Source organism: Ranitomeya variabilis, chromosome 3 (genome assembly GCF_051348905.1).
Source record: "Ranitomeya variabilis isolate aRanVar5 chromosome 3, aRanVar5.hap1, whole genome shotgun sequence".
NCBI classification, from domain to species: domain Eukaryota; kingdom Metazoa; phylum Chordata; class Amphibia; order Anura; family Dendrobatidae; genus Ranitomeya; species Ranitomeya variabilis.
In genome coordinates this window covers 774,939,973-774,967,210 of record NC_135234.1, presented here as the reverse complement: position 1 = coordinate 774,967,210, position 27,238 = coordinate 774,939,973, and the positions used below count along the sequence as shown (strand labels likewise).

Genomic DNA, 27,238 nt, shown 5'->3' with positions numbered 1-27,238 from the left:
ATATTCTCAGGAATGCCATGCAAACGAACCACATTCTGAAAGAACAAAGGAACCAGATCGGAAGAGGAAGGCAACTTAGGCAAGGGCACCAAATGGACCATCTTGGAAAAGCGATCACATACCACCCAGATGACAGACATACCTTGAGACACCGGAAGATCTGAAATAAAATCCATGGAAATGTGTGTCCAGGGCCTCTTCGGGACTGGCAAGGGCAAAAGTAACCCGCTGGCACGAGAACAGCAAGGCTTAGCCCGAGCACAAATCCCACAGGACTGCACAAATGACCGCACATCCCGCGACAAGGAAGGCCACCAAAAGGACCTAGCTACCAAATCTCTGGTACCAAAAATCCCAGGATGCCCTGCCAACACTGAGGAATGAACCTCGGAAATGACTCTACTGGTCCACTTATCAGGAACAAACAATCTGTCAGGTGGACAAGAGTCAGGTCTACCAGCCTGAAATCTCTGCAACACACGTCGCAAATCCGGAGAAATGGCCGACAAGATTACTCCCTCTTTAAGAATACCCGCTGGCTCTGAGACTCCAGGGGAGTCAGGCACAAAACTCCTAGAAAGAGCATCAGCCTTCACATTCTTCGAACCAGGCAGGTATGAGACCACAAAGTCAAAACGGGAGAAAAACAATGACCAACGAGCCTGTCTAGGATTCAGGCGCTTAGCAGACTCGAGATACATCAAATTTTTGTGATCAGTCAAGACCACCACACGATGCTTAGCACCCTCGAGCCAATGACGCCACTCCTCAAATGCCCACTTCATGGCCAACAACTCCCGATTACCAACATCATAGTTCCGCTCCGCAGGCGAAAATTTCCTAGAAAAAAAAGCACAAGGGCTCATCACAGAACAACCAGAGCCTTTCTGCGACAAAACAGCTCCGGCACCGATCTCAGAAGCATCCACTTCAACCTGAAAGGGAAGTGAGACATCAGGCTGGCACAAAACAGGCGCCGAAGTAAACCGGCGCTTCAGCTCCCTGAAAGCCTCTACGGCTGCCGGAGCCCAATTAGCCACATCAGAACCTTTCTTGGTCATATCCGTCAAAGGTTTAACAACGCTAGAAAAGTTAGCAATAAAACGACGGTAGAAATTAGCAAAACCCAAGAACTTCTGAAGACTCTTAACGGACGTGGGTTGGGTCCAATCATGAATAGCTCGGACCTTGACTGGGTCCATCTCCACAGCAGAAGGGGAGAAAATAAAACCCAAAAAGGAAACCTTCTGCACTCCAAAGAGACACTTTGAGCCCTTCACAAACAAAGCATTATCACGCAAAACCTGAAAACACCATCCTGACCTGCTTTACATGAGAATCCCAATCATCAGAAAAAACTAAAATGTCATCCAGATAAACAATCACAAATTTATCTAGATACTTCCGGAAGATGTCATGCATAAAGGACTGAAACACTGAAGGAGCATTAGAGAGCCCAAAAGGCATCACCAAGTACTCAAAATGACCTTCGGGCGTATTAAATGCAGTTTTCCATTCATCTCCTTGCTTAATGCGCACAAGGTTGTACGCACAACGAAGATCTATCTTGGTGAACCACTTGGCACCCTTAATCCGAGCAAACAAGTCCGACAACAGTGGCAAAGGATACTGAAATTTGACCGTGATTTTATTCAGAAGCCGATAGTCTATACAAGGTCTCAAAGACCCGTCTTTTTTGGCTACAAAAAAGAATCCCGCACCAAGAGGGGAAGAGGATGGACGAATATGTCCCTTCTCTAAAGACTCCTTTATATAAGAACGCATTGCAGCATGTTCAGGTACAGACAGATTAAATAATCTTCCCTTAGGAAACTTACTACCAGGAATCAAATCTATGGCGCAGTCACAGTCCCTATGAGGAGGCAGAGCACTGGACCTGGACTCGCTGAATACATCCTGATAGTCACACAAATACTCAGGAACTTCCGAAGGAATAGAGGAAGCAATAGACACCGACGAGGAATCGCAATGAATTCCCCGACAGCCCCAACTTGACACAGTCATTGCCTTCCAATCCAAGACTGGATTGTGGGTCTGTAACCATGGCAGACCCAAAACGACCAAATCATTCATTTTATGCAGAACACAAGAACAAGAAAACGAATCACCTCCCGATGTTCAGGAGTCATGCACATGGTCACTTGTGTCCAAAACTGCGGTTTATTTTCCGCCAATGGCGTAGCATCAATACCTCTAAGAGGAATAGGATTTACCAACGGTTCAAGAACAAAACCACAGCGCCTGGCAAATGACAGATCCATAAGACTCAGGGCAGCACCTGAATCCACAAACGCCATAACAGGGTAAGAAGACAATGAGCAAATTAAAGTCACAGACAAAATAAATTTAGGATTCAAATTACCAATGGCGACAGGGCTAACAACCCTTGTTAGGCGTTTAGAGCATGCTGATATAACATGTGTAGAATCACCACAGTAAAAACACAACCCATTCTGACGTCTATGATTTTTCTGCTCATTTCTAGTCTGAATTCTATCACATTGCATTAAATCAGGTGTTTGTTCAGACAACACCACCAGAGGATTAGCGGCTTTGCGCTCCCGCAAACGCCGATCTATCTGAATGGCCAGAGCCATGGAATCATTCAGACTTGTAGGAATGGGGAAACCCACCATCACATTCTTAATGGCTTCAGAAAGGACACCATTGGAGGAAAACCTCCACTAAACTAAACAAAAAAACACCAGAACACAGGCATGGATGCTTACCTGTTCAAGGCCTCCAACAATTGCACTACCCAGGGTGCACCAGGCCCAAGTAAAGATAGCAAACAACACAGGTGCAAATAATACCGATGCAGCCAACCTACAATCAGGAATTGGCCGCTTGGAGCACCCATGCAAAAAAATAGTCTGTATGTGGCATGTTCACACAGGACTGCAAAGTATATGGTGAAAAGCCTATTAATGACGCCATATATATAGCGGGCTAACCATGATGCATCCTGTGTGAACAGAGGCCACAGTGTACAGAGCCATCTAGGGCCCAGGCGCACCCTGGAAAAATGTACAGTGCACCAAAAACATAATGTATGCAAGGTATTGGTTGATATTATGGCCACAATATTGAAGCTGCCAACCCACGTCAAGGGTCCTTGTATCTTGGCAGTCCTAATCTAAAAAAACACCATTGGAGGAAAACCTCCACTACACTAAACTAAACAAAGAAACACCAGAACACAGGCATGCTTACCTGTTCAAGGCCTCCAACAATTGCACTACCCAGGGTGCACCAGGCCCAAGTAAAGATAGCAAACAACACAGGTGCAAATAATACCGATGCAGCCAACCTACAATTAGGAATTGGCTGCTTGGAGCACCCGTGCAAAAAAATAGTCTGTATTGTGTCCAAGCAGCCAATTCCTGATTGTAGGTTGGCTGCATCGGTATTATTTGCACCTGTGTTGTTTGCTATCTTTACTTGAACCCTGGCTTCAGAAAGGCCATTTCTGAAATTAGCGGCCAGAGCACACTCATTCCATTGAGTAAGCACGGACCATTTGCGAAATTTTTGGCAATACACTTCGGCTTCATCCTGGCCCTGAGAAATAGCCAGCAAAGCCTTCTCTGCCTGAATTTCAAGATTGGGCTCCTCATAAAGCAATCCGAGCGCCAGAAAAAACGCATCAATATTTGCCAATGCCGGATCTCCTGGCGCCAATGAGAAAGCCCAATCCTGAGGGTCGCCGCGCAAGAAGGAGATAACAATTTTTACTTGCTGAGCTGAGTCTCCAGACGAACGAGGTCTCAAAGATAGAAACAATTTACAATTATTCCTAAAATTCCTAAATTTAAATCGATCACCAGAGAAAAGCTCAGGAATAGGTATTTTAGGTTCAGACATAGGACTACTAGTAACAAAATCCTGAATGCCCTGCACACGTGCAGCAAGCTGATCCACACTAGTAATCAGCGTCTGAACATTCATGTCTGCAGCAGAGCTTCAAGCCACTCAGAGAAAAAGGGGAAGAAGAAAAAAAACAAACAAACTCAGAACTTCTTTTCTTTTAATCCCACTTCAGCAATGCATTAATGGCCTGGAATAACTGTTGTGATCCTAGTGGTAGAGGATCGCTGAAGTTCCAGCTAAGTCCGCAAACACAAAATCTAGCTCATAGGGAGGTGGTAACTAGGCTGACCGAATATCTAATCCTAACACAACAACTAACAGTAGCCGGGGAACGTGCCTACGTTGATTCTAGACGTCTCGCACCAGCCGGAGAACTAACTAACCCTTTCAGAGAAAATAAGACCTCACTTGCCTCCAGAGAAGGGACCCCAAAAGGTATGATACAAGCCCCCAACAAATAATAACGGTGAGGTAAGAAGAAAAGACAAACGTAAGTATGAACTAGATTTAGCAAAGTGAGGCCCACTAATTAATAGCAGAAAATAGAAAGAGGACTTATACGGTCAGAAAAAACCCTACCAAAATATCCATGCTGAATATCCAAGAACCCCCGCACCGACTAACGGTGTGGGGGGAGAATATCAGCCCCCTAGAGCTTCCAGCAAAAATCAAGAATCACATTGTAACAAGCTGGAACAAAATAGCAGTAATGCGGATTAACAAAATAAGGAAGCAGGACTTCGCTTATCTTGCAAAAAGCAGGAGGCCAGGAGACAGGAGCCAAAAGACAGACTGATTACATCGATTCCAGGCACTAGACTGAATTTCCAGGAAGTCTAAATAGGAACACCCAAGGCCTAACGAACCAGGTGGGTACCAACCTGGAGAAAGGCAATCCAAGTGTAATACCGCTAGTGATCACAAGAGGGAGCCAAGAAATACAATTCATAACAGGGCGCCCCCTGCAGGACATCAGATCTACACCGCAGGACGAGGGCGCCCCCTGCAGGACATCAGATCTACACCGCAGGACGAGGGCACCCCCTGCAGGACATCACAGGGGCTGGATCTACACTGCAGGACGAGGGCGCCCCCCGCAGGACATCAGATCTACACCACAGGACGAGGGCGCCCCCCGCAGGACATCAGATCTACACCACAGGACGAGGGCGCCCCCCACAGGGGCCAGATCTACACCACAGGATGAGGGCGCCCCCCACAGGGGCCAGATCTACACCACAGGATGAGGGCGCCCCCCACAGGGGCCAGATCTACACCACAGGACGAGGGCGCCCCCCGCAGGAATAAGATCTACACCGCAGAACGAGGGCGCCCCCCGCAGGGACCAGATCTACACCACAGGACGAGGGCACCCCCCACAGGGACCAGATCTACACCACAGGACGAGGGCGCCCCCTGCAGGACATCAGATCTACACCACAGGACGAGGGCGCCCCCCCCCCGCAGGGACCAGATCTACACCACAGGACGAGGGCGCCCCCCGCAGGGACCAGATCTACACCACAGGACGAGGGCGCCCCCCACAGGGGCCAAATCTACACCACAGGAAGAGGGTGCCCCCCGCAGGACATCACAGGGGCCGGATCTACACCGCAGGACGAGGGCGCCCCCCGCAGGGACCAGATCTACACCACAGGATGAGGGCGCCCCCCACAGGGACCAGATCTACACCGCAGGACGAGGGCGCCCCCTGCAGGACATCAGATCTACACCGCAGGACGAGGGCGCCCCCCACAGGGACCAGATCTACACCGCAAGACGAGGGCGCCCCCCACAGGGACCAGATCTACACCGCAGGACGAGGGCGCCCCCTGCAGGACATCAGATCTACACCGCAGGACGAGGGCGCCCCCCGCAGGACATCAGATCTACACCGCAGGACGAGGGCGCCCCCCGCAGGAATAAGATCTACACCGCAGGACGAGGGCGCCCCCCGCAGGACATCAGATCTACACCGCAGGACGAGGGCGCCCCCCGCAGGACATCAGATCTACACCGCAGGACGGGGGCGCCCCCTGCAGGACATCAGATCTACACCCCAGAACAAGGACGCCCCCAGCAGGTCATCACAGGGATCAGATCTACACCACAGGAGGAGGGCGCCCCCCACAGGACATCAGATCTACACCGCAGGACGAGGGCGCTGTTGTGATCCTAGTGGTAGAGGATCTCTGAAGTTCCAGCTAAGTCCGCAAACACAAAATCTAGCTCATAGGGAGGTGGTAACTAGGCTGACTGAATATCTAATCCTAACACAACAACTAACAGTAGCCGGGGAACGTGCCTACGTTGATTCTAGACGTCTCGCACCAGCCGGAGAACTAACTAACCCTTTCAGAGAAAATAAGACCTCACTTGCCTCCAGAGAAGGGACCCCAAAAGGTATGATACAAGCCCCCAACAAATAATAACGGTGAGGTAAGAAGAAAAGACAAACGTAAGTATGAACTAGATTTAGCAAAGTGAGGCCCACTAATTAATAGCAGAAAATAGAAAGAGGACTTATACGGTCAGAAAAAACCCTACCAAAATATCCATGCTGAATATCCAAGAACCCCCGCACCGACTAACGGTGTGGGGGGAGAATATCAGCCCCCTAGAGCTTCCAGCAAAAATCAAGAATCACATTGTAACAAGCTGGAACAAAATAGCAGTAATGCGGATTAACAAAATAAGGAAGCAGGACTTCGCTTATCTTGCAAAAAGCAGGAGGCCAGGAGACAGGAGCCAAAAGACAGACTGATTACATCGATTCCAGGCACTAGACTGAATTTCCAGGAAGTCTAAATAGGAACACCCAAGGCCTAACGAACCAGGTGGGTACAAACCTGGAGAAAGGCAATCCAAGTGTAATACCGCTAGTGATCACAAGAGGGAGCCAAGAAATACAATTCATAACAGTACCCCCCCTTTAAGGAGGGGTCACCGAACCCTCACCACGACCACCAGGGCGATCAGGATGAGCCGCGTGAAAAGCACGAACCAAATCGGCCGCATGAACATCAGAGGCGACCACCCAGGAATTATCCTCCTGACCATAGCCCTTCCATTTGACCAGATACTGAAGCCTCCGTCTAGAGAGACGAGAATCCAAGATCTTCTCCACCACGTACTCCAACTCGCCCTCAACCAAGACCGGAGCAGGAGGGTCAACAGCAGGAACCACAGGCACAACGTACCGCCGCAACAAAGACCTATGAAACACATTGGATCTTCCGGTGTCGTTTGCCATTCACAAACGAAAAGAAACCGGATTAAGGATTTCCAAAATTTTATAAGGACCAATAAAGCGAGGCTTAAACTTAGGAGAGGAAACCTTAAGAGGGACAAACCGAGAAGACAACCAAACCAAATCCCCAACACGAAGTCGGGGACCCACACCGCGGCGGCGGTTGGCAAAACGCTGAGCCTTCTCCTGTGACAATTTCAAGTTGTCCACCACATGTCTCCAAATCCGCTGCAATCTATCCACCACGGAATCCACCCCAGGACAGTCAGAAGATTCAACATGACCAGAGGAAAAACGAGGATGAAAACCAGAGTTGCAGAAGAATGGCGAAACCAAAGTAGCGGAACTAGCCCGATTATTGAGGGCAAACTCAGCCAATGGCAAGAAGGTCACCCAATCATCCTGATCTGCAGAAAAAAAACATCTCAAATAAGCCTCCAGTGTCTGATTAGTTCGCTCCGTTTGGCCATTAGTCTGAGGATGAAAGGCAGATGAGAACGACAAATCAATGCCCATCTTAGCACAAAAAGAACGCCAGAACCTGGACACAAACTGGGATCCTCTGTCAGACACGATATTCTCAGGAATGCCATGCAAACGAACCACATTCTGAAAGAACAAAGGAACCAGATCGGAAGAGGAAGGCAACTTAGGCAAGGGCACCAAATGGACCATCTTGGAAAAGCGATCACATACCACCCAGATGACAGACATACCTTGAGACACCGGAAGATCTGAAATAAAATCCATGGAAATGTGTGTCCAGGGCCTCTTCGGGACTGGCAAGGGCAAAAGTAACCCGCTGGCACGAGAACAGCAAGGCTTAGCCCGAGCACAAATCCCACAGGACTGCACAAATGACCGCACATCCCGCGACAAGGAAGGCCACCAAAAGGACCTAGCTACCAAATCTCTGGTACCAAAAATCCCAGGATGCCCTGCCAACACTGAGGAATGAACCTCGGAAATGACTCTACTGGTCCACTTATCAGGAACAAACAATCTGTCAGGTGGACAAGAGTCAGGTCTACCAGCCTGAAATCTCTGCAACACACGTCGCAAATCCGGAGAAATGGCCGACAAGATTACTCCCTCTTTAAGAATACCCGCTGGCTCTGAGACTCCAGGGGAGTCAGGCACAAAACTCCTAGAAAGAGCATCAGCCTTCACATTCTTCGAACCAGGCAGGTATGAGACCACAAAGTCAAAACGGGAGAAAAACAATGACCAACGAGCCTGTCTAGGATTCAGGCGCTTAGCAGACTCGAGATACATCAAATTTTTGTGATCAGTCAAGACCACCACACGATGCTTAGCACCCTCGAGCCAATGACGCCACTCCTCAAATGCCCACTTCATGGCCAACAACTCCCGATTACCAACATCATAGTTCCGCTCCGCAGGCGAAAATTTCCTAGAAAAAAAAGCACAAGGGCTCATCACAGAACAACCAGAGCCTTTCTGCGACAAAACAGCTCCGGCACCGATCTCAGAAGCATCCACTTCAACCTGAAAGGGAAGCGAGACATCAGGCTGGCACAAAACAGGCGCCGAAGTAAACCGGCGCTTCAACTCCTGGAAAGCCTCCACGGCTGCAGGAGCCCAGTTAGCAACATCAGAACCTTTCTTGGTCATATCCGTCAAAGGTTTAACAACGCTAGAAAAGTTAGCAATAAAACGACGGTAGAAATTAGCAAAACCCAAGAACTTCTGAAGACTCTTAACGGACGTGGGTTGGGTCCAATCATGAATAGCTCGGACCTTGACTGGGTCCATCTCCACAGCAGAAGGGGAGAAAATAAAACCCAAAAAGGAAACCTTCTGCACTCCAAAGAGACACTTTGAGCCCTTCACAAACAAAGCATTATCACGCAAAACCTGAAAACACCATCCTGACCTGCTTTACATGAGAATCCCAATCATCAGAAAAAACTAAAATGTCATCCAGATAAACAATCACAAATTTATCTAGATACTTCCGGAAGATGTCATGCATAAAGGACTGAAACACTGAAGGAGCATTAGAGAGCCCAAAAGGCATCACCAAGTACTCAAAATGACCTTCGGGCGTATTAAATGCAGTTTTCCATTCATCTCCTTGCTTAATGCGCACAAGGTTGTACGCACAACGAAGATCTATCTTGGTGAACCACTTGGCACCCTTAATCCGAGCAAACAAGTCCGACAACAGTGGCAAAGGATACTGAAATTTGACCGTGATTTTATTCAGAAGCCGATAGTCTATACAAGGTCTCAAAGACCCGTCTTTTTTGGCTACAAAAAAGAATCCCGCACCAAGAGGGGAAGAGGATGGACGAATATGTCCCTTCTCTAAAGACTCCTTTATATAAGAACGCATTGCAGCATGTTCAGGTACAGACAGATTAAATAATCGTCCCTTAGGAAACTTACTACCAGGAATCAAATCTATAGCGCAGTCACAGTCCCTATGAGGAGGCAGAGCACTGGACCTGGACTCACTGAACACATCCTGATAGTCAAGCAAAAACTCAGGAACTTCTGAAGGAGTAGAGGAAGCAATAGACACCGACGAGGAATCGCAATGAATTCCCCGACAGCCCCAACTTGACACAGTCATTGCCTTCCAATCCAAGACTGGATTGTGGGTCTGTAACCATGGCAGACCCAAAACGACCAAATCATTCATTTTATGCAGAACACAAGAACAAGAAAACGAATCACCTCCCGATGTTCAGGAGTCATGCACATGGTCACTTGTGTCCAAAACTGCGGTTTATTTTCCGCCAATGGCGTAGCATCAATACCTCTAAGAGGAATAGGATTTACCAACGGTTCAAGAACAAAACCACAGCGCCTGGCAAATGACAGATCCATAAGACTCAGGGCAGCACCTGAATCCACAAACGCCATAACAGGGTAAGAAGACAATGAGCAAATTAAAGTCACAGACAAAATAAATTTAGGATTCAAATTACCAACGGTGACAGGACTAACAACCCTTGTTAGGCGTTTAGAGCATGCTGATATAACATGTGTAGAATCACCACAGTAAAAACACAACCCATTCTGACGTCTATGATTTTTCTGCTCATTTCTAGTCTGAATTCTATCACATTGCATTAAATCAGGTGTTTGTTCAGACAACACCACCAGAGGATTAGCGGCTTTGCGCTCCCGCAAACGCCGATCTATCTGAATGGCCAGAGCCATGGAATCATTCAGACTTGTAGGAATGGGGAAACCCACCATCACATTCTTAATGGCTTCAGAAAGGACACCATTGGAGGAAAACCTCCACTAAACTAAACAAAAAAACACCAGAACACAGGCATGGATGCTTACCTGTTCAAGGCCTCCAACAATTGCACTACCCAGGGTGCACCAGGCCCAAGTAAAGATAGCAAACAACACAGGTGCAAATAATACCGATGCAGCCAACCTACAATCAGGAATTGGCCGCTTGGAGCACCCATGCAAAAAAATAGTCTGTATGTGGCATGTTCACACAGGACTGCAAAGTATATGGTGAAAAGCCTATTAATGACGCCATATATATAGCGGGCTAACCATGATGCATCCTGTGTGAACAGAGGCCACAGTGTACAGAGCCATCTAGGGCCCAGGCGCACCCTGGAAAAATGTACAGTGCACCAAAAACATAATGTATGCAAGGTATTGGTTGATATTATGGCCACAATATTGAAGCTGCCAACCCACGTCAAGGGTCCTTGTATCTTGGCAGTCCTAATCTAAAAAAACACCATTGGAGGAAAACCTCCACTACACTAAACTAAACAAAGAAACACCAGAACACAGGCATGCTTACCTGTTCAAGGCCTCCAACAATTGCACTACCCAGGGTGCACCAGGCCCAAGTAAAGATAGCAAACAACACAGGTGCAAATAATACCGATGCAGCCAACCTACAATTAGGAATTGGCTGCTTGGAGCACCCGTGCAAAAAAATAGTCTGTATTGTGTCCAAGCAGCCAATTCCTGATTGTAGGTTGGCTGCATCGGTATTATTTGCACCTGTGTTGTTTGCTATCTTTACTTGAACCCTGGCTTCAGAAAGGCCATTTCTGAAATTAGCGGCCAGAGCACACTCATTCCATTGAGTAAGCACGGACCATTTGCGAAATTTTTGGCAATACACTTCGGCTTCATCCTGGCCCTGAGAAATAGCCAGCAAAGCCTTCTCTGCCTGAATTTCAAGATTGGGTTCCTCATAAAGCAATCCGAGCGCCAGAAAAAACGCATCAATATTTGCCAATGCCGGATCTCCTGGCGCCAATGAGAAAGCCCAATCCTGAGGGTCGCCGCGCAAGAAGGAGATAACAATTTTTACTTGCTGAGCTGAGTCTCCAGACGAACGAGGTCTCAAAGATAGAAACAATTTACAATTATTCCTAAAATTCCTAAATTTAAATCGATCACCAGAGAAAAGCTCAGGAATAGGTATTTTAGGTTCAGACATAGGACTACTAGTAACAAAATCCTGAATGCCCTGCACACGTGCAGCAAGCTGATCCACACTAGTAATCAGCGTCTGAACATTCATGTCTGCAGCAGAGCTTCAAGCCACTCAGAGAAAAAGGGGAAGAAGAAAAAAAAAAAAAAAACTCAGAACTTCTTTTCTTTTAATCCCACTTCAGCAATGCATTAATGGCCTGGAATAACTGTTGTGATCCTAGTGGTAGAGGATCGCTGAAGTTCCAGCTAAGTCCGCAAACACAAAATCTAGCTCATAGGGAGGTGGTAACTAGGCTGACCGAATATCTAATCCTAACACAACAACTAACAGTAGCCGGGGAACGTGCCTACGTTGATTCTAGACGTCTCGCACCAGCCGGAGAACTAACTAACCCTTTCAGAGAAAATAAGACCTCACTTGCCTCCAGAGAAGGGACCCCAAAAGGTATGATACAAGCCCCCAACAAATAATAACGGTGAGGTAAGAAGAAAAGACAAACGTAAGTATGAACTAGATTTAGCAAAGTGAGGCCCACTAATTAATAGCAGAAAATAGAAAGAGGACTTATACGGTCAGAAAAAACCCTACCAAAATATCCATGCTGAATATCCAAGAACCCCCGCACCGACTAACGGTGTGGGGGGAGAATATCAGCCCCCTAGAGCTTCCAGCAAAAATCAAGAATCACATTGTAACAAGCTGGAACAAAATAGCAGTAATGCGGATTAACAAAATAAGGAAGCAGGACTTCGCTTATCTTGCAAAAAGCAGGAGGCCAGGAGACAGGAGCCAAAAGACAGACTGATTACATCGATTCCAGGCACTAGACTGAATTTCCAGGAAGTCTAAATAGGAACACCCAAGGCCTAACGAACCAGGTGGGTACCAACCTGGAGAAAGGCAATCCAAGTGTAATACCGCTAGTGATCACAAGAGGGAGCCAAGAAATACAATTCATAACAGGGCGCCCCCTGCAGGACATCAGATCTACACCGCAGGACGAGGGCGCCCCCTGCAGGACATCAGATCTACACCGCAGGACGAGGGCACCCCCTGCAGGACATCACAGGGGCTGGATCTACACTGCAGGACGAGGGCGCCCCCCGCAGGACATCAGATCTACACCACAGGACGAGGGCGCCCCCCGCAGGACATCAGATCTACACCACAGGACGAGGGCGCCCCCCACAGGACATCAGATCTACACCGCAGGACGAGGGCGCCCCCCGCAGGGGCCAGATCTACACCGCAGGACGAGGGCACCCCCTGCAGGACATCACAGGGGCTGGATCTACACCGCAGGACGAGGGCGCCCCCTGCAGGACATCAGATCTACACCACAGGACGAGGGCGCCCCCCGCAGGACATCAGATCTACACCACAGGACGAGGGCGCCCCCCACAGGACATCAGATCTACACCGCAGGATGAGGGCGCCCCCCGCAGGGGCCAGATCTACACCACAGGACGAGGGCGCCCCCCACAGGACATCAGATCTACACCGCAGGACGTGGGCGCCCCCCACAGGACATCAGATCTACACCGCAGGACGAGGGCGCCCCCTGCAGGACATCAGATCTACACCGCAGGACGAGGGCGCCCCCTGCAGGACATCAGATCTACACCGCAGGACGAGGGCGCCCCCTGCAGGACATCAGATCTACACCGCAGGACGAGGGCGCCCCCTGCAGGACATCAGATCTACACCACAGGACGAGGGCGCCCCCCGCAGGACATCAGATCTACACCGCAGGACGAGGGCGCCCCCTGCAGGACATCAGATCTACACCGCAGGACGAGGGCACCCCCTGCAGGACATCAGATCTACACCGCAGGACGAGGGCGCCCCCCACAGGACATCAGATCTACACCACAGGACGAGGGCGCCCCCTGCAGGACATCAGATCTACACCACAGGACGAGGGCGCCCCCTGCAGGACATCAGATCTACACCACAGGACGAGGGCGCCCCCTGCAGGACATCACAGGGGCTGGATCTACACCGCAGGACGAGGGCGCCCCCTGCAGGACATCACAGGGGCTGGATCTACACCGCAGGACGAGGGCGCCCCCTGCAGGACATCAGATCTACACCACAGGACGAGGGCGCCCCCCACAGGACATCAGATCTACACCACAGGACGAGGGCGCCCCCTGCAGGACATCAGATCTACACCACAGGACGAGGGCGCCCCCTGCAGGACATCAGATCTACACCACAGGACGAGGGCGCCCCCTGCAGGACATCAGATCTACACCACAGGACGAGGGCGCCCCCTGCAGGACATCAGATCTACACCACAGGACGAGGGCGCCCCCTGCAGGACATCAGATCTACACCGCAGGACGAGGGCGCCCCCTGCAGGACATCAGATCTACACCGCAGGACGAGGGCGCCCCCTGCAGGACATCAGATCTACACCGCAGGACGAGGGCGCCCCCTGCAGGACATCAGATCTACACCGCAGGACGAGGGCGCCCCCTGCAGGACATCACAGGGGCTGGATCTACACTGCAGGACGAGGGCGCCCCCCGCAGGACATCAGATCTACACCACAGGACGAGGGCGCCCCCTGCAGGACATCAGATCTACACCGCAGGACGAGGGCGCCCCCTGCAGGACATCAGATCTACACCGCAGGACGAGGGCGCCCCCTGCAGGACATCACAGGGATCAGATCTACACCGCAGGACGTCTACTATATTACATAACAGCTAAACACGTTCTGAAAAATAAAGTGAGTTCTTCTGACCTTTGTCGTCGTCGTCGTCGTCGCCGCCGCTATCACAGCTGACCAGCAGGGCGGCAGCAGCGAGCACGGCCTTCGCGCAGCGGTGAGACCCGTCACGTTCATGGCGCTCTCTTTGGCGGCCTCCAGTGGTAACATGGTGATACTGCAATGCATGTGAGGGATGACTGACGGGCTCGGAGCGCCCTCCACTGTTCAGCAGCGGGTACTGTAGTCCGGTAGTTACACGCAGCCTCACAACCTCCGCTCTCCCCGGACAGGAGGCGAGGAGGCGGGAGATACCGAGCCGGGACACTCGGGAGCTCCACATGAGTAGGTATATATACGAAGCGGTGAGATGGAGTCCTCCCGTCACTGTCCCAGCCCGCTGGCTGTGACCTGCAAACGTTTCCACCGTGCTGCATTCTGGGAGTTGAAGTCCTCAGTCAGCGAATTACGCAGAGATACAGGAAACAGGAACTACATTTCCCGACGTATCAGACACAAGCGTGACGGGACGTTGTGGTGCATGCCGGGAAGTGTAGTTTTTGGCGCTTACGTCAGCTGAGCTAATTCCTTGTTGATGTCATTAGTGGACTGTGAGTGAAGGGAGATTTCCATAGAATCAGCAGCAGAATGTTCTGGAACATGTCCGCAAAGGCCGCTGTACGTGCGCTCCATCCCTGCTATCAGGGCGGGGTTATGAGGTCATTACTGACAAGGTTCCTTTATATGTAGGACGACGTCACGGCGACTGGCGGTAAGCATCGGCCGGGGAGCGGAGGGTTAATGATCACATGACTGAACGTCCTGAGGAGACATTCCTGCAGCACCGAGGTCGGCCACCAGAGGGCACACAAGCTCCACTCCCGCCACACTCACCCGCGGCAAGGCTCTGTGCACAGCTGCGCCTGCGCGATAACTGACCTGCAGCCTTCACAGCTCCAGTCACACACAAAGCTGCATTCTCCAGTAGTGTTCTTGTGGTTGGTGAATGGTGACTGGAGGATAAGACACGATGTAACAGCAGAACAATGACTGCAGCTCTGGGGGTGACTGGAGGATCAGACACGATGTAACAGCAGAACAATGACTGCAGCTCTGGAAGTGACTGGAGGATCAGACACGATGTAACAGCAGAATAGTGAGTGCAGCTCTGGAAGTGACTGGAGGATCAGACACGATGTAACAGCAGAATAGTGAGTGCAGCTCTGGAAGTGACTGGAGGATCAGACACGATGTAACAGCAGAATAGTGAGTGCAGCTCTGGAGGTGACTGGAGGATCAGACACGATGTAACGGCAGAATAGTGACTGCAGCTCTGGAGGTGACTGGAGGATAAGACCCGATGTAACAGCAGAATAGTGAGTGCAGCTCTGGAGGTGACTGGAGGACAGGTGCCCACAATCAGTCACACCCTGCTAGGAGCAGCACCTGCCTTGTGAACTCCAGCACTTCCAGCAGGAGGCCCAGAGTCGGCCTCTCTTCTCCCCAGGGAGAGGCAGGCTTCCTGGGAGGCCGGCATGGCTTCCCAGGCTTCTGTTCCCCGGTCTGTGCCGGTGGGGGACAGAGAGCAGCAGCAGCAGCAGCAACCGGCCCAAGAGGGACTGAGGAGGTCAGGACGGGTGAAGAAAACCTTACCCACCTACTCCAACCCTGAGACGGCTCATCGTCCGCCCAGAGAGGGAGACAGGGGCACCCCAGGCCCCAGGAAGGAGAGCCCAGGAACATCCTGGGGGGAGAGGAGCTCCGGCGAGTCCACGAGTACCTTCTCCTCCCGAGTGGTCGCCATGCTACGTGAGTACGAGGACGCCGGCAAAGCACTGACCGAGCTGAAGGAGGAGCTGCAGGAGGCTCGGATCCTGAATACCCGAGCCTCTAACAAGGAGAAACCCGCGACCTCCCAGAGGTTCAGAGCCCTCAGAGATGAGGTGGTCCGGTTAGTGCTCCTCCGGGAGGGGATTGAGAAAAGCGCAGGTCCCTTCCTGGAGAGGTTTAAGAACCAGCGGCGGTTCTCAGAAATGAAGGGGTTAAATACCTCAGGAGAGCCGCCAGCCGGCGTCCTAAGCGACGAGGAGGAGGAGGAGGACGACGACGTGGCTGTAACTGGAGTCCTACAAGCTGGAACCAGCCGGGAGAGTGAGTCGCAGAGCCGACAACAGGGAAGCGGCCTCCCGGCACGGCAGAGGACTCCGACAGCACAGGCTGGAGTGTCAGCGGAGGAAGAGGAGGAGGGCGGTCTGCTACAGGAGATCCGACAGCTGGAGTCTCCAGTGAACCTGGACCGCTTCTCCTTTGGTGAGGACGAGCCAGCAGAGGAAACCCAGAAGAGGAAGAAGAAAACGAAGGAGACCGCACGGGAGGTGGTGAGTTACAGATATGTACTGATGGATGATGTTACACCTACCACCTCCTGTGTAAACCCCACCAAACCTAAAGGCACGGGCTCTGCAGTGGGTCCGGGGCACAGGCAAGGTGGGGAGAGGAGGAGGACGTCCGGCGGTGCTGCCGTCTGTGCGGGGAACAGTGCAGGGGGTGAGGCTGTGGAGGTACTCACGGCGCCGGACATAGGGGACCCCGAGGAGTTTCCCTCCCTGCCCTCTGCGGCTAAGCCGGTTATCACCGGGGCTGAGGGGGGCGAGGGGGATGTCCACGCCGTTGCGAAAGGGGGACGGTGTGGGCAGACTCCATCCCTGCTCGCTACGGCTGAGCCGGCCGACGCCGGGGCTGTGGGGGGCAGGTCCGAGAAACTTGGTGCGGCAAAAGGGGGGCGCACTGTTGTGACAGGGGCGCAGTGCGCCTCAACAGAGAAGAGGCACGCGGCTGCAATAGGGGAGCAGCGAGTCCAAAAAGGAAAAAAAAAGCAGGAAACATCATCTGCAGGGAACACGAGGCGCCCTGCTGCGACGGGAGGACAGATTGCTCCAGCACCCAAATGTGACACCGGGACCCCGAAGGCTGTGGGTGCGGGGCAGGCGGTGCCCCCCAACGAGCAGCAGGCCCAGAATAATAAAATACAAACTGCTGCAGTGGGGGGGGCAAGGCGCTCCAGAGAAACAACAAAACACCAATGAAGGGAAAACGGGTGTGGTGCTGCACCCCTCCCCCGGTCCAGCAGGTGTGAGTGCAAAGAAGCCAGACACAAGTGAGGAGAAAATGGATGTTACTGTGGCAGGTGCAGAGAACAGTTTTACAAATAGTGGTGTGAATACTGGGAAAAAAGTGACGGGAAGTGGTGGCAATGGTAAGAAGAATGAAAGCAGCTGTGCAGGAAATGATAGGAGTAGTAGTGGAGTGAATGATGGGAGTAGTGATGTTGCAAATGATGGGAATAGTGGTGGTGGTGGAGTGAATGAGGAGAACATTACTAGTGTTGGTGGAGGGGAAGCAGGTAGTGGTCCCGCTGCCCCCCCAGCGGTGGCGGGGGCTTCAGCCCCAAGCTATTCAGGAGCTGTCACTGCTGGGGGTAGTAGTGCGCCCTTGTCTGGTGACCCTGAGGATGGTGACTTGCAACAGCGCTTCCTAGACGCCCTGAGGAAAGGGGAGAGTTCCATCAATGTAGAGGGGAGGGAGGTTGATCTGTCTTTCTGGATAGAGAGACACGGTCTTTCCGCCTTCCGAGATAGAGGGGCAGAGACTGTCTGGTCTCTGCCGACACCGGGGCAGAGGAGTAACCGTAGGAACGTGGCCCGTCTCCAGTGGGTAAGCAAGGATGCCTGTCCTGATCGGTCAAAGGTTGCTGAGCTCCTGCTGGGGATGGGCTTCGTGGCATATGACATCTTCGCCTTGATCCATCCCTATGGGACCTCCTACTTCGATGTCAGCTTCGTGAGACCGGAGGGCCTTGAGCTTTTCTGGTCTCGCCACGAGCTGGCTCGGGGTCGCCCCGAATGGCAGGGTTTCCTCGCTGAAGCAATATCCCGCCAGAACTCGGTCAGGAAGGTGACCGTTTTGACCAGTAACGAGTCACTTTCCTGTGTCGACATCTCCACCTGGGTTGGACGATATGGCGACATCATCGGTATTCCCGAGAAGACCCTCGATGAGCATGGTATCTGGTCAGGAGCCTGGACCTTCATGGTGAAATTGAAGGTTTCAGGAAACACCGTTACCCATATCCCTTCCTCAACATTTTTGGGGAGGGACAGGATCTTGATTTTCTACCGGGGGCAGCCTAAGGTCTGTCACAGGTGCGGCAGCCCCACACACTTCAGTGCGCAGTGTACCACCCAGAAATGCGCACTGTGTGGGGACCTCGGCCATCTTGCTGCTACCTGTGGCAGGATTAGGTGTAACCTGTGTGGTGACCTCGGTCACCCGTTCAGTCGCTGTCCGCGTTCCTTTGCCAATGCGGTCCTGAAAGCGGCGAGTGCGGGACAGGCGAAAGCCGGGACTAATCTCGCCGGTGAAGGGACCAGCAGAGGCGGAGGAGGCAGGGAACCGGTGAGGAGCAGGCTGCCGCCATCCAATATCAGGCGGCAGCAGCAGCGCCGTGGGAACGGGGCAGGGAGTAATGACCCTAAACTCTGACCCGGGTGCTTCACTTGCAGCTGAGGATCCTAAAGACGGCGAATTGAGCGAGGAAGTCAAGAGACTTGAAAGGGAGGAGCAAAAGGACGCCATGTCTGCCCAGGAACCTTCATCCGGTGACAGTCTGGATGAGGGAGATGGGGAGTGGTCACAGCAAAAGAAAAAGGGTAACAGGAAAACAACTAAGGATAAGAGGGGGTCCGGGCCTCGAGCCTCCTCCTTGGAGTGCGACCCCTCTGACTCCGTAGCCCTGATCCAGGTGCCATTGGAAGGTCCAGCCGCCCCCCCTCTGGTGGATCTCTCTAACCGGTTCCGGGCCCTCCAGGACTCCCCTCCAGAGGGGGGCGATGGGGACCCGGGGCCGGAGGTTGCGGACAAGGTTGTTGGGGCTCAGGAGGTCGCTGGGTCTTCTTCTCAGGGGGCAAATACAAAGCCTTCTGGGGGGGGGACTACCTCAGGACCACCAGACAAGGGCCAGAGTGCATGTAAAGAGAGAATGGATGAGTCTGTTTGTCTTAAGCGCACTAAAAACTCATCATTGTCAGAGGAAGAGGGTGAAACTGTTGGGGGTGGGAAGAAAAAGGCTATCTAATTCAATCAATCATGATGGCGGCACCCACCCCATTGACGCTGGCAACCATTAATGTTGCCAGCATAAAGTCAGATGTGGCAAGGTACACGGCCTTTCATTTTCTCGGCCAACTTGACGCCGACATTTTGTTTTTGCAGGAGACCAGGTTGACCGACCTATCAACCATGCATAAAGCAAGGCGGGAGTGGAGGCACGGGCCCTCCTACTGGTCTCTTGCGGCCGAGCCGTATAGTGGGGTGGCGGTCCTTTTTAAGACCGCAGCGGTTGAATGCAGACGATTGATCGAGTTAGAAATGGGGAGATGCTTGATCCTAGATGTCTCCATTGGGGGACAGGAGCTTCGGCTCATTAACATCTACGGTCCCCAGTCCAAGTGGGACCGCAAGTGTCTCTTCATGAAGATCAAACCTTTCTTATTTTCGAGTCGGCAGGTGGTCTTTGGAGGGGATTTCAACAACGTCACGAGACCCTGTGATAGAGGAGGTTCCGGAGACCGGCTGGCTTACGACTGCGTCGCGCTAAATAGGATAGTAAGTGAGGCATGCCTGGTGGATGTCCACATCCGGCACAACACAGGCCACGCGGGGTTCACCTTTTTTAGAGGTAGTCAGTGCAGGTCTAGGTTAGACAGGTTTTATTTGAAGGAGGATGCCGTCTCCTCGCCGTTGTCGGTTGTGGAGGTGGAGTTCTCCGATCACTGTTTGATTATGTTTTCTCTGAGCATTACAGAGACTCCTCGGATGGGAAGAGGTTATTGGAAGCTGAATTCGTCACTCCTTGAGGAAGAAGCTGTAAGACGGTCCTTTGAGGAATTTCTTCAGAGCCAGGTACCGCTGCTGGGCCTAAGTAACACTAAGTCTGAGTGGTGGGAGATGTTCAAACATCGGGTGGCGAGATTCTTCCGGCAACTCTCAAACCTCAGAAGCCTGAACAGGGATCGCCTGTATCAGAGCCTGAGGAGGAAACTCGAGCAACTTGTCTCGACTGGGGGTAGCCGCGAGGCGATCTCCAGTGTGAAATCCTTGCTAAAGAGGTGTCAGTACGATAGGCACGCATCTTTGGTTTTTGAGAGGGATTACGGGAAGTACTACTCGCCCGACCCCTACAGAAGCTGCAAGATGTCAGTGAATAGTAAGATAGTGACTGGGCTGATGGACAGTACGGGATCCCTGAGAAGGTCCAGATCAGGGATCTTGGAGGTCGTCAGTTCATACTACTCGCACCTCTTGGGAAGGAAGGAACTGGATCGTGACAGGATGTCGGCTTTCCTGGCTGAAGCTGTTCCTGAGCCAGGGGCTGACCTCTCGCTGGGCGGTTTGGCAGAAGCGATCAAAGAAGAGGAAGTGAGACTGGCGATCGATGGGCTCCGGCCCAAAAAATCGCCAGGTCCGGATGGCTTAACATCCGAGTTCTTTAAGACCTTTAGGGACTCCTTGGTCCCCCTCTTGACTCAGGTGTTTAATGAGTGTCTCTCCTCGGGCACTCTGCCGAGATCATTAAGGAGGTCGGCTTTGATCATTTTGTCAAAGGGTAAGGACCCGTCACGCATTGAGAATTGGCGTCCCATATCACTTCTCAATGTGGACAGGAAGGTTTTGGCTAAGATACTCTTCAATAGGCTGGTGAAGTTTGCACCGCGGCTCCTTTCGGAGGCCCAGCACTGTTGCGTTCCTGGCCGTAGCACTTTCAGTGCTGTTCTGGGTGTCCAAGAGGCCGTGGAGCAAGGCAGGGCGGGCCTTTGGAAGGGGTTCTTGCTGACCCTGGATCAGGCAAAAGCCTTTGATCGGGTCGACCACGAGTACCTCTGGTCCACTCTTTTGAGGTATGGTCTGCCTGGAGGGTTTGTGGACTGGCTTAAGACCTTGTACGCAGGGGCTGAGACTTTCCCTCTGGTAAACGGGTGGATTGGACAACCTTTCGGGGTGGGATCTGGTGTCCGCCAGGGCTGCCCTCTTAGCCCTTTGCTTTACGCGTTTGCGATCGATCCCTTCCTCAGAGGGGTTGATTGTGGACCGTTGGCGGGGGTGAGGATGGGCGGGTTGGCGCCAGAGGCTATCCTGAGGGTAGTGGCCTACGCGGACGACGTTACTGTCTTTGTTTCTTCGCAAGAGGAGGCGATGGTGGTGATGTCAGAAGTGGAGAGCTACTCGGAGGCATCCGGGTCCAAGGTCAACCAAGACAAGTGTGAGAGTCTCTGGCTGGGAGGCGGGGATCCCACGTTTGATCTTCCGGACACCCTCCCCGAACCCCAAGAACATGCCAAAGTCCTAGGCATCGAATTTGGCCAGGGTGATTACCCCACGAAAAACTGGGAAGGCAGAATCAAGGGTGTCGCCCAAAAAGTGGACCAATGGAAGGGTTGGTCTTTGACCCTGAGGGAAAGGGTTGACCTGTGCAAAGCTTTCCTGCTCCCCTTGTTAATCTACCTGGGCAGCGTCTGTGTCTTGCCGGAGCCCCTTTGGACACGGGTCTACAGTCTGTTCTTCCAGATGTTATGGGGGAATAGACTAAACCTAGTCAAACGGGAGGTCACTTATCGCACGAGGAGACTAGGGGGGTTGAATATGGTAAACCCCGTGGTGTTTCTAGTGAACACCTTTTTGAAAGTTAACGTGGCAAACCTCTGGAAAGAGAGGGCTCCTCCGTGGGTATTCTCCTGCAAAGGATGGTTTCAGCCTTTCTTCCAGGAATGGGAGACAGGGGGAAGATTGAAGGATCTTCGCACACCGCACGGGCATCTCCCGGCTTATGTTACCCCGGTTCTGAAAATGATGCGCCGGTGGGGTCTGGGAATGTGGGAAGTGAGGTCCCTCCCGAGGAAACTCCTCGACATGCGGGTCTTGCTTTCGCATTTTCAGAGACCATTGGTCCTCAGGGACTGCCCGAGTCGGGATCTAGAGGTTGGGTTAAGTTTGCTAAATTCTAGTAGGATCCCCAAGAAGTATTGGGACTTGACTTGGCGCTGCTTCCAAGGTAAGTTGTATGTGAGGGACAATTTGAAGCACAGGAGCTCCATGGACAGGAATTGTCCCCGTGAGGATTGCGCTACCATGCTGGAAAGCATGGAGCACTTCCTGCTTCATTGTCCCTTTAATACAGAGGTGTACAACAGGGTGGGCGCTTCCATTGGTTGGCCGCGGCTGGCCACTCTGTCCTATGCCGAGTGGGCCTATGGAGCGTTCAGAGACCTCGGGAGAAGGGACCGAGTCACTTTATTCTTAGTCAGCGCAGTGGTCAGGTACTTCACGTGGAACGCACGAGTTTTAGTTACGACGCAGAGTAAAATCCTCCGTGTAGATGAAGTTTGTAGCAGCATCCTAGGTGCCCTGGTGAAGGTGCGTTCTCTGGAGTGCGAAAGACTGGGTGCCCGGAGGGCGGCCCATCTCTGGAGGGGTTTCTCCTTCGGGGTGCCTTAGTCCATTAGCGCTCCTATATCCTGGTGGTGGGCTGATGTCTTTACACCCTAGATTTTTGTTTTGTATCTCTGTTCCCTGAATAGAAGGTTTGCAGGCATCGAACTTGAGCCTTGGGTGGTGAGTATGTAGGTTGTGTTCTGTGATGTTGGTTTTTGTATATATTGTATATAGTGTATTGTATATATTGTATATAGTGTGTATAATAGAGGGTCTTAGTTAGGTTGGGTGGGGGGATTGGGGGGTTCAACGGCGGTGATAAGAGACTGATCTGGCCTGGCCCAGGCCCCGCCTGGGGAAAAACTTTGGGGCCTGATCCTAGCTCGGATAATTCCTGAACTTTGTGGCCAGAGCTGGATCAGGGGTGGCGGGATAGTTAGAGTAGGTGTGTGTATATATATTAAAAAAGGAAAAAAAAAAAAAATAAATAAAAAAAATAAATAAATAACAATAATAATAATAATAAAAAAAAAAAAATTTTGTACACTGTATTGTATTTAGGTTTGTTGTGGGGTGAATGTGGTGGTGTAAGGGGGTGGCTGTAAGGTGAGGCAGTGGGACCAGTAGGGTTTTGTTGTGTTTGCGGTGTTGTATAGTGTTCGGTTTAGTATAATGTGTTTATAGTGTATATATTGTATATAATATTGTATATAGGACGGTGTGAATGTAGTTGGGGTTGTATATAGTAGTATGAATGAAGCTGGGCCGGGGGTCTTATATGATTTTATACTATTATTTATATTTATATTTTTTACAGGGGTATTCATGTAATTATGAGTATTTTGTTTGTTGTCTTTTAGCTTTGCTTTATTTTTATTGGAATTTTTGTTTCTCGGTCCTGATTTGTAGGTCATGAACTTTCTCCATTTTGGTTCCATTTCTGGTTTATTTCTTTGTGATTTTTGTCGTTTGTTGTCGTCTGATTGGAGCTTTGTTCTTATGTTTTGTTCTGTTGTGTTTTATTTGTAATGTATCTTGGTTATTGTCATGTAAAGTATTTTTATTTTATTTAATAAAAGACCTGGAGGATAAGACACAATGTAACAGCAGAATAGTGAGTGCAGCTCTAGAGGTGACTGGAGGACAGGTGCCCACAATCAGTCACACCCTGCTAGGAGCAGCACCTGTCTCGTGAGTTCCAGCAGGAGGCCCAGAGTCGGCCTCTCTTCTCCCCAGGGAGAGGCAGGCTTCCCGGGAGGCCGGCATGGCTTCCCAGGCTTCTGTTCCCCGGTCTGTGCCGGCGGGGGACAGAGAGCAGCAGCAGCAACCGGCCCAAGAGGGACTGAGGAGGTCAGGACGGGTGAGAAAAACCATACCCACCTACTCCACCCCTGAGACGGCTCATCGTCCGCCCAGAGAGGGAGACAGGGGCACCCCAGGCCCCAGGAAGGAGAGCCCAGGAACATCCTGGGGGGAGAGGAGCTCCAGCGTGTCCACGAGTACCTTCTCCTCCCGAGTGGTCGCCATGCTACGTGAGTACGAGGACGCCGGCAAAGCACTGACCGGGCTGAAGGAGAAGCTGCAGGAGGCTCGGATCCTGAATACCCGAGCCTCTAATAAGGAGAAACCCGCGACCTCCCAGAGGTTCAGAGCCCTCAGAGATGAGGTGGCCCGGTTAGTGCTCCTCCGGGAGGGGATTGAGAAAAGCGCAGGTCCCTTCCTGGAGAGGTTTAAGAACCAGCGGCGGTTCTCAGAAATGAAGGGGTTAAATACCTCAGGAGAGCCGCCAGCCGGCGTCCTAAGCGACGAGGAGGAGGAGGACGACGACGTGGCTGTAACTGGAGTCCTACAAGCTGGAACCAGCCGGGAGAGTGAGTCGCAGAGCCGACAACAGGGAAGCGGCCTCCCGGCACGGCAGAGGACTCCGACAGCACAGGCTGGAGTGTCAGTGGAGGAAGAGGAGGAGGGCGGTCTGCTACAGGAGATCCGACAGCTGGAGCGTTCCTTTGCCAATGCGGTCCTGAAAGCGGCGAGTGCGGGACCGGCGAAAGCCGGGACTAATCTCGCCGGTGAAGGGACCAGCAGAGGCGGAGGAGGCAGGGAACCGGTGAGGAGCAGGCTGCCGCCATCCAATATCAGGCGGCAGCAGCAGCGCCATGGGAACAGGGGGCAGGGAGTAATGACCCTAAACTCTGACCCGGGTGCTTCACTTGCAGCTGAGGATCCTAAAGACGGCGAATTGAGCGAGGAAGTCAAGAGACTTGAAAGGGAGGAGCAAAAGGACGCCATGTCTGCCCAGGAACCTTCATCCGGTGACAGTCTGGATGAGGGAGATGGGGAGTGGTCACAGCAAAAGAAAAAGGGTAACAGGAAAACAACTAAGGAAAAGAGGGGGTCCGGGCCTCGAGCCTCCTCCTTGGAGTGCGACCCCTCTGACTCCGTAGCCCTGATCCAGGTGCCATTGGAAGGTCCAGCCGCCCCCCCTCTGGTGGATCTCTCTAACCGGTTCCGGGCCCTCCAGGACTCCCCTCCAGAGGGGGGCGATGGGGACCCGGGGCCGGAGGTTGCGGACAAGGTTGTTGGGGCTCAGGAGGTCGCTGGGTCTTCTTCTCAGGGGGCAAATACAAAGCCTTCTGGGGGGGGGGGGGACTAACTCAGGACCACCAGACAAGGGCCAGAGTGTATGTAAGGAGAGAATGGATGAGTCTGTTTGTCTTAAGCGCACTAAAAACTCATCATTGTCAGAGGAAGAGGGTGAAACTGTTGGGGGTGGGAAGAAAAAGGCTATCTAATTCAATGAATCATGATGGCGGCACCCGCCCCGTTGACGCTGGCAACCATTAATGTTGCCAGCATAAAGTCAGATGTGGCAAGGTACACGGCCTTTCATTTTCTCGGCCAACTTGACGCCGACATTTTGTTTTTGCAGGAGACCAGGTTGACCGACCTATCAACCATGCATAAAGCAAGGCGGGAGTGGAGGCACGGGCCCTCCTACTGGTCTCTTGCGGCCGAGCCGTATAGCGGGGTGGCGGTCCTTTTTAAGACCGCAGCGGTTGAATGCAGATGATTGATCGAGTTAGAAATGGGGAGATGCTTGATCCTAGATGTCTCCATGGGGGGACAGGAGCTTCGGCTCATTAACATCTACGGTCCCCAGTCCAAGTGGGACCACAAGTGTCTCTTCATGAAGATCAAACCTTTCTTATTTTCGAGTCGGCAGGTGGTCTTTGGAGGGGATTTCAACAACGTCACGAGACCCTGTGACAGAGGAGGTTCTGGAGACCAGCTGGCTTACGATTGCATCGCGCTAAATAGGATAGTAAGTGAGGCACGCCTGGTGGATGTCCACATCCGGCACAACACAGGCCACGCGGGGTTCACCTTTTTTAGAGGTAGTCAGTGCAGGTCTAGGTTAGACAGGTTTTATTTGAAGGGGGATGCCGTCTCCTCGCCGTTGTCGGTTGTGGAGGTGGAATTCTCCGATCACTGTTTGATTATGTTTTCTCTGAGCGTTACAGAGACTCCTCGGATGGGAAGAGGTTATTGGAAGCTGAATTCGTCACTCCTTGAGGAAGAAGCTGTAAGACGGTCCTTTGAGGAATTTCTTCAGAGCCAGGTACCGCTGCTGGGCCTAAGTAACACTAAGTCTGAGTGGTGGGAGATGTTCAAACATCGGGTGGCGAGATTCTTCCGGCAACTCTCGAACCTCAGAAGCCTGAACAGGGATCGCCTGTATCAGAGCCTGAGGAGGAAACTCGAGCAACTTGTCTCGGCTGGGGGTAGCCGCGAGGCGATCTCCAGTGTGAAATCCTTGCTAAAGAGGTGTCAGTATGATAGGCACACATCTTTGGTTTTTGAGAGGGACTACGGGAAGTACTACTCGCCCGACCCTTACAGAAGCTGCAAGATGTCAGTGAATAGTAAGATAGTGACAGGGCTGATGGACAGTACGGGATCCCTGAGAAGGTCCAGATCAGGGATCTTGGAGGTCGTCAGTTCATACTACTCGCACCTCTTGGGAAGGAAGGAACTGGATCGTGACAGGATGTCGGCTTTCCTGGCTGAAGCTGTTCCTGAGCCAGGGGCTGACCTCTCGCTGGGCGGTTTGGCAGAAGCGATCAAAGAAGAGGAAGTGAGACTGGCGATCGATGGGCTCCGGCCCAAAAAATCGCCAGGTCCGGATGGCTTAACATCTGAGTTCTTTAAGACCTTTAGAGACTCCTTGGTCCCCCTCTTGACTCAGGTGTTTAATGAGTGTCTCTCCTCGGGCACTCTGCCGAGATCATTAAGGAGGTCGGCTTTGATCATTTTGTCAAAGGGTAAGGATCCGTCACGCATTGAGAATTGGCGTCCCATATCACTTCTCAATGTGGACAGGAAGGTTTTGGCTAAGATACTCTTCAATAGGCTGGTGAAGTTTGCACCGCGGCTCCTT

General features: G+C 52.0%; 2 protein-coding genes across 3 annotated transcripts in view; one reads left to right on the top strand and one right to left on the bottom strand.

Moving 5' to 3' along the window:
• CLPB (ClpB family mitochondrial disaggregase) overlaps positions 1 to 27,238 on the bottom strand; it is a 93,841-nt gene that overhangs the window by 63,385 nt on the left and 3,218 nt on the right. The window contains exon 1 of one of the 2 annotated variants that reach the window (XM_077298859.1): positions 14,350 to 14,819. The exons of the other annotated variant lie outside the window; for it this stretch is intronic. Coding sequence (XP_077154974.1) covers positions 14,350 to 14,656 — 307 coding nt within the window. The 5' untranslated portion in view covers positions 14,657 to 14,819. Of the gene's footprint in view, positions 1 to 14,349; positions 14,820 to 27,238 lie in introns of those variants that run through there. 2 annotated transcript variants of the gene reach the window in all.
• The window catches only part of STARD10 (StAR related lipid transfer domain containing 10), a 105,287-nt gene continuing 93,787 nt past the window's right edge, over positions 15,739 to 27,238 (top strand). Inside the window, exon 1 of the mRNA XM_077298862.1 lies at positions 15,739 to 16,691. The gene's annotated coding sequence lies outside the window, so the exon portion shown is untranslated. The remainder of the gene's footprint in view (positions 16,692 to 27,238) is intronic.